The sequence below is a fragment of the Symphalangus syndactylus genome, chromosome X (genome assembly GCF_028878055.3).
Source record: "Symphalangus syndactylus isolate Jambi chromosome X, NHGRI_mSymSyn1-v2.1_pri, whole genome shotgun sequence".
Lineage (NCBI taxonomy): Eukaryota > Metazoa > Chordata > Mammalia > Primates > Hylobatidae > Symphalangus > Symphalangus syndactylus.
Window position 1 is genome coordinate 22799579 of NC_072447.2, and position 10784 is coordinate 22810362.

General features: G+C 47.9%; 1 protein-coding gene across 3 annotated transcripts in view; it reads right to left on the reverse strand.

Annotated features, from left to right (window-relative positions):
• The window catches only part of ANOS1 (anosmin 1), a 203393-nt gene extending 199528 nt beyond the window's left edge, over positions 1-3865 (reverse strand). For all 3 annotated transcript variants that reach the window (XM_055267193.2, XM_055267192.2, XM_055267191.2), the window contains exon 1: positions 3532-3865. In XM_055267193.2, coding sequence (XP_055123168.1) covers positions 3532-3738 — 207 coding nt within the window. In that variant the 5' untranslated portion in view covers positions 3739-3865. The remainder of the gene's footprint in view (positions 1-3531) is intronic.
• Positions 3866-10784: the final 6919 nt, after the last annotated feature.

Sequence of the window (10784 nt, forward strand, 5' to 3'; positions counted from 1 at the left end):
TGTGGGGATTAAAAGAGTCGTACTAGAAGAGTGGCTGCTCCTTAGTAATCTTCCGGGTAGTGCTAGCTGCTGTATTACCATCACCTGCATTATCCCAACATGTTTTGCATCCTGATTGCATCTTGCAGGGCAGGTGCTTCTCTCCCCCACTGGGCATATGAAGGGTTAACATTCAGGAAGGTGATGTGATGCACCCAAGCTACCTATTTGCGAAGCAACAGAGCCTGGGTGTAGAGCAGGTCTGCCTAGCCCCAAAGCCCACTTCCCTGTTCCATACCTCACAGACCCATAGCTCCTCTTCACTCTACTAACTGCACATATGTATTCTATTTGTGAGCCTGAAATAGCTCCATGCCAAATGCCCTGGACAAAGCATCCTGGAGCCAGATACTAACATTTCAGGAGGTGCTAACATGCACTGTTTCTTTCGTGAATGAAGGGCAGCATTCAGTAGTGAAATGATGGGGTTTCCATCTCATCTTCCTTTCTTCCTTTCCAGGTCGGAGCAGTGTTGGATTACTCAGGTATCCCTGGTCTGCATTCCCACCTCCATGCCTCAGTACTGAGTCCCTTGTGTTTTTGGGCGTGGTTGACAGCCACTTTGTGCAGGTGGGGCAGAAACAGCCTGCAGACCTGGAGGTGTCAGGTGTGCACATCTACCCACTGCTTTTCTGTCTTGCTGCTGAAGGGCTGGGCAGTGGAGGACAGTGGGGACAACTGGGGCACAGACTATGAGACCACAGCTTCCTCTGCAGGCTGACGACAGCAGGTCACTGCCCCAGGGAATCTGCGTCACTGCCTATACCATGAGTGCATAGGTTGCGCTCTCCTGAGGCAAGGCCTGACAGCTTTCACACTTGAGAGTCCACATACCTGGCGGGCATCCAGGCTGGAGGCCAGGCAAGCTTCTCCCATCCTTAAACATGGCCTGAAACTGTGCAAGAGAAAATGGAAACAGGCACCTGCTCCAGAGACAGCTTTATGGGTGGGCTCATTTGCAGGAGTTGGCAGGGGTTGGGGGGGTGACCCTGTAGGAAAAGGATCTTCCTAAGACTTCCTGTAGCCCAGTCATGAGTTGTCTGCAGACTGATTGCTCCACCTTCCTTTTTTTTTTTTTTTTTTTTTTGAGACAGTCTTGCTCTGTCACCCAGGCTGGAGTGCAGTGGTATGATCTCGGCTCACTGCAACAGCTGCCTCCCGGGTTCAAAGATTCTCCTGCCTCAGCCTCCTGAGTAGCTGGGACTACAGCATGCACCACTACACCGGGCTAATTTTTGTATTTTTTGTAGAGACGGGATTTCATGTTGGCCAGGCTGGTCTCGAACTCCTGACCTCAAATGATCCGTCCGCCTTGGCCTCCCAAAGTGAAGGGATTACAGGCATGAGCCACTCCGCCCGGCCCATCTTCCTTCTAATTATTTAAAAAAAAAAAAAAAAAAAGGGGGGCAAGCGGTGGGGAACAGGGAAGCTTGGGGTTTTATAAGGAGAATGTATTGCTGGCTTTTCAGATCTTAAAAACGCTTAATCCCTGCAATTTAGATAAATCAGATAGGCATTACCAGGTTAGGGTTAAGGCTCCCAGAATGGCTTTGCAATTGATTACAAACACAGCACTTATTAAGTCTTAACTGAGTAATTTGCAGCTTATTTCACCCCCAGCTAATTAAAATGTAATCAGGATTGTCTAGCAATGTGCATTCTGTCAGCAGTTTTTCTTCCAAAGAGAAATCATGCCAAGGAGACCACAAGAAAAGCCTTTCACGGGAACTGGCTTCATCTAAGCTGCTGCTTTAGCCACTAGAAACAGTAAAACAAATAAATTACAGCACTGACAATTCAATAAAAAGAAAAAAAAAAAAGGTACTCTTTCTCCCTGGGAATAGGCTGCTCCGTTTTGTTTGGTTTTCTGTTGTTTCAAACAATAGTGTGGCATCTTAGGAGAGTGACTTTTAGGGTAGGACTCGGAGGGCTGGAAACCTGGTGCCTGGGGACCGGCCCTCTCCTGGCTCTGTCCAGGATGTCTGGGTAATTTCACCACAGGAGGTGAGCACTGGGTCTTCCATTCCCTGAAGACGCAGGAGGACTACATACAGAGCGTGCCCATTTCTCTGACACCCACGAGATGCTGCTTCTACGACTTCGAATAAACTCAACTGCACACTCGCGAACGCGCCAGCTTCACCAGCCGGTTCAAGATCATCCCCGAGGGCTAAGAGGAATCACTTCCACACTCCACCCTTATTAATATGGCCTCCTCTGGCAGCTTAATTCCCAGTGCCTCTAGGGGGACCCCCCCCCCCCACCCCTTGACCAGCTCCGGCAGGAAGGGCGCCCAGTTCAAGAGCCAAGAGTTTGGCTTCCAGTTCCCGCCCAGACAGGGGGACCCCCTCCCCCCAGCCCCCATTTCTCCTTTTGGTGCCTCCAGAGTTTCCCCGAGGCGAGAAATTGGAAACTTGGAACAGGTGGGCACCTAGGGATAGAGGCGAGAAGAATGAGAGAAGAGAAAAAAAAGCGGAGGATTTCAGAGCTCGCACGCCCGACAGGGCTGGTACAGGCAGGAGCTGCACTCGCTCCCGCTGAGTCCGGAACCTGCTCTCTGGCGCCCACCCGCACCCAGAGCCTCCGCGCAAGTCCCGCGGGGGTCCGCGCCACAGGGCAGAGTCCCGGCAACCCGCTTGAGCCAAGCGCGCGGCTCCCGGAGCCTCTCACACAAGCGCGCGCGCACACACACACTCCCCACCCTCAGGCTGAAAGAACCTACGTACGGGGTTTGGGGGACGGTGCCCTCGGGACTCGTTGAGGAGTATCCAAATACCGCCCCGCCAAATCCCCTGTCCCCGGCACTTCTTCCCTGACGCTCTACGCTAGTCCAGGGCAAGACCTTGAATCTTTGGGGTTCCGAATTGAGGCGCGCACAGCCACCCGCACCCCCAACACGCGCATACACGCACCCTGGAACACGACTTGGCACAAGTACCCTGGCTGGGACTCCAAGGGTGGGCAGCGAGCTCTGAGCCCTCAGAGAGTGAAAACCATCTTTCAAAAGAGACAAAGTGTCGGCCCGCGGGCACCTGCGGGGCTGGGGCTAGAGGTGAGGTCCCCGGGCGCAGCCGGACGCGCCTCCCGGACTCCCTCCCAGTGCCCCGGAGCGCCTGGGACTTTGCGGGAGTCGCCGCCCGCCCGGAGTCTTGCGCACTCAATTCCCGGGAAACCGCCACATCCACACACCCACTCCCAGCATCCACGACTCTCCCTCCCCAGGGAAATCGCCTTTGGTTTCCTGCTGGGAAGGAGGGAGTTGGAGCAAGATGTCTCGGGCTTCTTTTTCGTTTCAGGAGCCGGGAAGAGGCTGGAAAGGAGAGTTCCAGCACCCCGACTGTAAGATCCACGCCCAGGGGAAGCCAGGATCAGCCTGCGGCGCTGGCCGAGAACTTTGCGCGCCCAGGCTGGGAGGCGCGCACCCCGGTGAGCCCACGCCGCAGCCGCAGCCCCAGAAACCAGAAAGAACCCGGGGCGGGGGCCTCCCCGTACCTGGAAGTGCTGGAAGAAGGCGGAGATGCGAGTGATCTGCAGGCTCAGGCACCTGGAGGCGCAGCGGGCGCGCTGGACGCTCCCGGTAGACAGCGACTCGTCCAGCCGCCGCGCAGCAGCCGCGCCGGGGCCGGCCGCCAGGCAGCCGCTGGAGGCCGCCAGCCAGAGGCAGAGGGTCAGGACCGCGCCGGGCACCCCGGGCACCATGGCTGCGGGTCGAGGGCGAGGGCGCCGGGCGCTGGCCGAGGCTCCCTGGTCCGCGCCGGGGCTGCACTGCTGGGGACCAGGCAGCCGCCGCGACTGAGCCGGAAAGTTGAATCCTTCAACTCCGGCCGGACCCTCCCCGCCGACCTCCCTCCCAGCTCGCCCTCGAGGGGTGGGGTGAGGGGGACAGGAGGCCGCACCATTGGCTGGAAGGCGTGTGAGTGACAGGGGGGCCGGGCGCAGGGCCCGTGGGCCGGTCTCGGGAGCTGCGAGCCCGGGCGCTCCGGGGGAGGGCGACGCCGAGCGGCTTTCCACGCCGCGCAGGTCTCGAGGGGCCCGGCTCCCACGCAGGCGCCTCTCTCGTCCTCACCAACCGCTTCCTGCCCCTCCCACCTCCCCCCTCCGTCCAGGTAAACGTCGGTGTGAGCAGGTCCAGGCCTGCCAGGAAGAGTGTTCCCTTCAGCAGGAGGGAAGAGGCCTCAGGACCCCCAGGGACGTCCTACCTGCCTGGGGATTGACCCCGCGCCCCTAAGTGGCTTGCTTTCTCCCCGCCCTCCCCTGGGTCCGGGCTTTTCCCACGCTTTCACGTATTCGAATTCCCTTTGCCCAGGCAGTGGAAAGAAGGGAAGAAAACAAATGTCAGTAAGACAGACGGGGAGGGGAGCGTGGACATTTGCCCTACAGTGTCCCGGAGACATCTTCCTCCTTCTCTCCCTCCTGCATTTCTTCCGTCCTTCCCGCATCCCTCCCTCCCTCCCTCCCTCCCGCACTATTTTCCCTGGAGACAGTCTCCGTGCATAGCTAACCACCTTTAGGTCCACACGCCTTGTTTCCTCAGGTGTCTGTTTTTCTAGTAAGCCTTGCACGCCCAAAGTGAGTGCTTTATTCTAAATAGACTTGCGTCTTAATCTCTTTCTTTCCCCACGATTTGCCCCGAGCCTCTTGACTCGGGCTTTTTAGCTTTGGAATGGCTGCTCCGGCCTCTCCTGTCGTTTTGTCTAGTGTTCTCTCAGCACACGAGTTCTCCCTCCCCAGCCAGCATCCTGCCACAGAAAGACAGGAGGCACTGATAAGACACAACTTGTAACAAAGCTCTACACTCCCCTGAGCCCCATCAGGAAGTGACAGTCTCCTTGCAGGTAGGAGAGCCCAGAGAAAAAAGACCCAGGCACACTCCTGTTCGAATGGACAACAACTGACTGCTGTTCCTTTGCTCTGACATCTCCACCCTCTCCTACCCAATTGCACTTTCACCTTCGAAAACATAGGATCTCCATAAGCACCCAGCTAAGCACAGTCAGGGTATCTAGATGCACTCGCTCTACTCAAAGCTACATCAGAAGGCTGGAATCCTCTTTGCACAAAGCCTGTATAGTTGTTTTGCAATTTCCCACCCTTTTCCCTATTCTTATACACAGGTTCCACTCTGCAATTTTGAGATCTGCCTGTTAACAAATTACAATGACAGCCATCTGCAGCTATCCTATTATGAGTGCTTTTCAAATACATCATCTTACATGTGTATTTATTCACATAGCTTAAATCAGGAAGGCCAGTCAAATTAATTGGCCTTGGTGTGTTTCTCAGCAAATTAGAAAATCAGGGTCATCTTGTTCAAAAGGTTCTATAGGCAAAGCCAGTTTCATGGACATGCAAGCTGTACAATGGTACAGTCGCGCTCTCAGAAGGCGTGTTCTGCCATCACCATCCTGAAACTCTTCACAAGTTTTGAACAAGTTTCCCTGAATTTTCATTTTGCATGGAGCCTCACAAATTATGTAGCTGACCCTATCTGTAGGTTTTAGCCATGACAATCCTTTACTTCAGGGGTCCTCAACCCCAAGGCCTTGGACCAGTACCTGTCAGTGGCCTGTTAGGAACTGGGCTGCGGCAGGCCAGGGAACATTACTGCGTGAGCTGCGCCTCAGGTCAGATCAGTGGCAGCATTAGATTCTGATAGGAGCTTCAATCCTATAGTGAGCTATGCATGCGAGATACCTAGGTAGCGCACTCCTTATGAGAATCTAATGTCGATCTGAGACAGAGCTATTTCATCCCCAAGCCATCACTTGGTACCCCCAGGTCCATGGAAAAATTGTCTTCCATGAAACCAGTCCCTGGTGCCAAAAAGGTTGGGGCCACTCTTTACTTGGGCTGGGAACCTAGTAATTTTGGCATAAGCTTACACGACTTCAATGATTTGTTTTAAAATTGCTCAGAATTGCAAATGGAAATATTTTTTAAGTATGTTAAACATAATATTAACGAAGAGTAAAGAAGCTAACTATAATGACCCCAAGCAGGCATGTGTATAAAGCCAAGTGTCAATAAATAATGATGTCTGAATACCGAGATTGTCTTCTAAATGTTGTCACTTTCATTTGTGAATTACTAAAAACATTTCCAAAAGCTGTAGGGGATCCTTTCCTAGTGTTTGTTTGGAGTTGTTTTGTTTTGTTTTGAGACGGAGTCTCGCTCTGTCACCCAGCCTGGAGTGCAGTGGCACAATCTCTGCTCACTGCAACCTTCGCCTCCCAGGTTCATGCCATTCTCCTGCCTCAGCCTCCCGAGTTGCTGGGACCACAGGTGCCCACCACCACGCCCGGCTAATTTTTTGTATTTTTAGTGGAGACGGGGTTTCACCGTGTTAGCCAGGATGGTCTCGATCTCCTGACCTCGTGATCCGCCTGCCTCGGCCTCCCAAAGTGCTGGGATTACGGGCGTGAGCCACCGCGCCTGGCGTGTTTGGAGTTTTAAAGTTAAGCAAATACGTGGTCTTGGTGAAGGCAAAGATATTATGTACACCGACATTTTCTTAGATGACTTGGATTTATAATTTTGCATGTCATATCATGAAATGCATATTCTAGAAAGTGAAATCACAAGGACAAACATGCTGAGCTTTTAAAAACAGCCTTTGGATGTTCACAGGGGTTGCCGTATTTTTTTTGAAAAGCAATGTATGTGCTACTTATATGGGTTCCATAGCATATTCATTTCTATGAATAAATGCATTTTATAATAAACCACAAAGGAGAACAGTCAGTTTAACAGAAAACTTGGGTTTAAACATATAGAGCCACCTTATTATAAATATGTTAAAATGATATTTGCAGTTATATTGCTTTCTTCCTTTAGAATAATCACAGACATCCTCTGTGGTTATGCAGGCCTTTCTCATATTATTTACTTTAATTGCAGCTTAAAGTAACTTTTAAAAGGAAAGCATTCTAGTAAAGTCAGAATAACAGTCAAATTTCGGTGTTTTTTTGTTTTGTTTTGTTTTCATTCTGCCCATGTATGCCCAACTTATTATGCAGCTCACCTTGCAAATTGAAACATGGAAGCTCTCTGACTTTTGACATAACTGGGTAAGCCACAACCTAAGTTCATGAAAGCCAACCACAGGGGAGGAGAACCCTAAGAGTATGCTGAGGAAATGATGGATAAAGGGGTAGGACCCTCGGGTACAGCTAGTAAGACGGTGCTTAGTATGTCTTTCTCCAAATCTCCTTGACCCCCATGATCCGAATTTGTCTAGAGAAGAATTTAACCTCACATTGACTTTGGTTTGACTTAAATAGACAAACACATTAACAAAGAGAGTAGAAAAGCACCTTAATTATCTCTTATTTATATCTACGTGAACAAAGATAAACCAAAATGTGTGGTTGTCTTGGTCAGTTGTGGAGGAATCACACAAAATAAAGCCCTCTTTCACAGTTTCCAAAAGTTATTATTTTCCTTGTGTTTTCTTTAGTTACTGGTTTTTCTTTTCTTTCTTTTTTTTTTCCTGTTTTTTCTGCAGAGAATGAGAAACACCTGAAATCTTTACTAAAGATAGACTCCAGGGCCCTAAATTGAGAGATTCTGAGTCAGTATGTCTGGGGTGGAGGGTTGAAATGTCAGCTTTTAAATAATACCCCAAGTGATTCCATACAAATTCAAACAGGGACTACACTTTGAGGGATAATTGATTTTAAAAGTACATCTGAAGCCTGGCTCGGTGGCTCATGCCTATAATCCCAGCACTTTGGGAGGCCAAGGCAGGAGGATCACTTGAGCTCAGGAGTTTGAGACCAGCCTGGGCAACACGGTGAAACTCCATCTCTACAAAAAGTACAAAAATTAGCCAGGCATGGTGGTAGGTGGTAAACATCTGTGGTCCCAGCTACTCAGGAAACCTAGGTGGGAGGACTGCTTGAGCCCAGGAGGTTGAGGCTGCAGTGCACCCAGATCATGCCATTGAGTTCCAGCTTCAGTGACAGGGCCAGACCCTGTCTCAAAACAAACAAACAAAAAATTACATAACCATTAAAAATGGTACAAAAAAATCTTATTTAAATAGCATCTATGATTTAATGTTGTTTAAAGTATCTTTTCTTAGATGTGTGTTTATATGGATTGGACATACTAGTCTATTTCTTAACAATCAAATGGACATATTTTTCCAATACATTTAGCCAAGACTCTCTTAGACTCATTGTTTTTTTTCAGACAGCAACTTGCCTTTTTAAAGGGCTTCCAGCTACATTGGATAAGGATAAAGTTTGAGGGTAGCAAATAATCCAATATAATCTTTAGCTGACATGCCTCTCTTGGAAAAGCAAAATGAGAACTCACTCAAAACTTGGAGAACAAATACTTAAATATGACAGCATTTAGGAGTCATGAACAAAACGACATCGTCCCTCATTTTCGTTCTTGGGGAAAGTAAAGTGAGGGGAAGAAAGTCACACATGAGGTCTAGTTTCCTTTCTAATTGCCTCCATTTGATGATGCAAGAGTGTGCATCTTCCCTTAGAAACTGCAGTTCACTTCAGGAAAAGCAACAGTGGCAAGATGAAGGAGTGTGCCCTGCAAGCTCACTGGCCATGACCCATACTTCCACCCTCTCAGGCAATGTTCTCAGGCTTTGCTAGCTCAGTTCCGCTAAAGCTCTTCTTTAACTGCTTTCCTTCTCCTCCAGACTTAACTTCTCTTCTGCACAGCACAGGATACAATTAAGAACTGAATGGATAAATGTCAGATTTGCATCTTTCGCAATGCGGTTTCAGGCAGGAATGAGGTGTACCTTTATGGTACTGTACCCATCTGTTCCCGATGGCCAATTTAATGATTTTACAAATAACAATGATTGCTTTTGACATAGGGTCTTTGAATATACACTCTACACAAAAGACCACCGCATCCATTTACAGTCTTCTGCTTTCTTTTATCACCTCGCAAGGCTAGATACCCTATTTGGGAATAACTTTAGCATATAACACATTTTTCACCTTCGACGAGATTATAAAAATTTAGTTGCAGTCCATGCAGTTTAAAGAGATCACTTTTATTAGTCATCTTGATGTTTCCTAAGATTTTACAAAGTTTCAGAATTGTGTTTCCTATTACTTTTGTGCACTAAAGACTATTTTAATGACATTTAAACTGCCTTTGCAAAATATACAAAAAAATGTCAAATACTATGATTTCTAACTACCACCACTTCTCAATAATTTGTCTCTTTGCCCTTTCATATTGTCATGTCACCATCAATCAGTGTTAAATTTGTTTGCTGCCTGTTCTACACTTGTGCTGAGAGTCTAGACTAAGAAATTGCTAAGGTATTTTTCCTGGCTGCAATCGTTACTAAAGTTAAAATAATTAGTAAAAAATAGGCCAGGTGCGGTGGCTCACGCCTGTAATCCCAGCACTTCGGGAGGCCGAGGCAGGTGGATCATGAGGTCAGGAGATCGAGATGATCCTGGGCAACATGGTGAAACCTCGTCTCTACTAAAATTTTAAAAAAAAAAAAAATTAGCCAGCCTCGGGAGGCTGAGGCAGGGGAATCACTTGAACCTGGGAGGCGAAGGTTGCAGTGAGCCGAGATCGCGCCACTGCACTTCAGCCTGGTGACAGAGCGAGACTCCATCTCAAAATAAAATAAAATAAAAATAAATAAAGTATGTCAGAGGACGCATTTTCATGTGTCAAGAGCAATTGTCTGGCGATGGGAATGGTGGTGTGCAATGGTGATGTTCGGCTGTGGGTGCACTTTCCCTCCCAGAGCCCCACCGTGAATCTGTCTCTCTAACACATGTGATGGCCTCTGTTGATTCTGGTGTCTTACACAGCAGAACAGATGCTGCACCCAGCAAGGAGGGTGGGTTTTTGAAACCCAGTGGTTTCACAGGCTGCTTGACGCCCGTAAAACTGAATGCTTGCCCCAGTGACAAGGCAGTTAGCTAATTCTACCCTACTTCTAACCTCACCATTATAAGCAACCATAAATACTTAGGGCTCTCATGTCAAATTCTCCGTACAAGCCGTAGATATTGAAAAACATACAAATAGTTAGAAATACTTAAAGTCAAATGTGGGAGGCTATTAAAAATGTAAACAATAACTATTGTATTTCAAAAATGTATGACAAAAATGTTACTGGCTTGCCCCAAAAATATTTGGAGAAGCATAAACAAATTAATAGAAGCATGAATTTAGTGAAGTCTTAAATGATATAACTTTAATTAAAAATGATATTTCTCACTTTTGAGTGGCCTATTTTTCATGTCAAGGGCATAATGTACTTTTCAGTAAAATTTGTACTTAAAATTTTGTAAAATCAGACTTTTTTGAAGCAGTTTTTTTAAACAAAGCTCAAATAAATAATCATGTTTATTCTGAATTTCATGTTTAAACATGAAAATAAATCTAAGGGTGCTCTTCAGAATTACTGAAACTCTATTCTGTTAAAAGTCTTAAGTGGGTTTTTGTTCTCTGATGTTTTCAAGCCTATTGAAATTGACATTGAGCCACATAAATACCAGGGGATTTGGAGAGAAGCCGCTGCAAAGTACAAAAGCAGCTTTTTAACAGGAGACAGCGCCACACGCTGGCCATTTAAATAAAACGGGAAGGAAAGCACAGAACCGTCTGTGTGATAACCTAATTTTAGGACAAAGCTGTCCACTCTACAGCATATATCTGACTGGGGTAATCATGCCACATTCTCACTTAGCACTAACTCAATTACTTTCAGTGTGGGTTTAAATATTGCAAGGCGT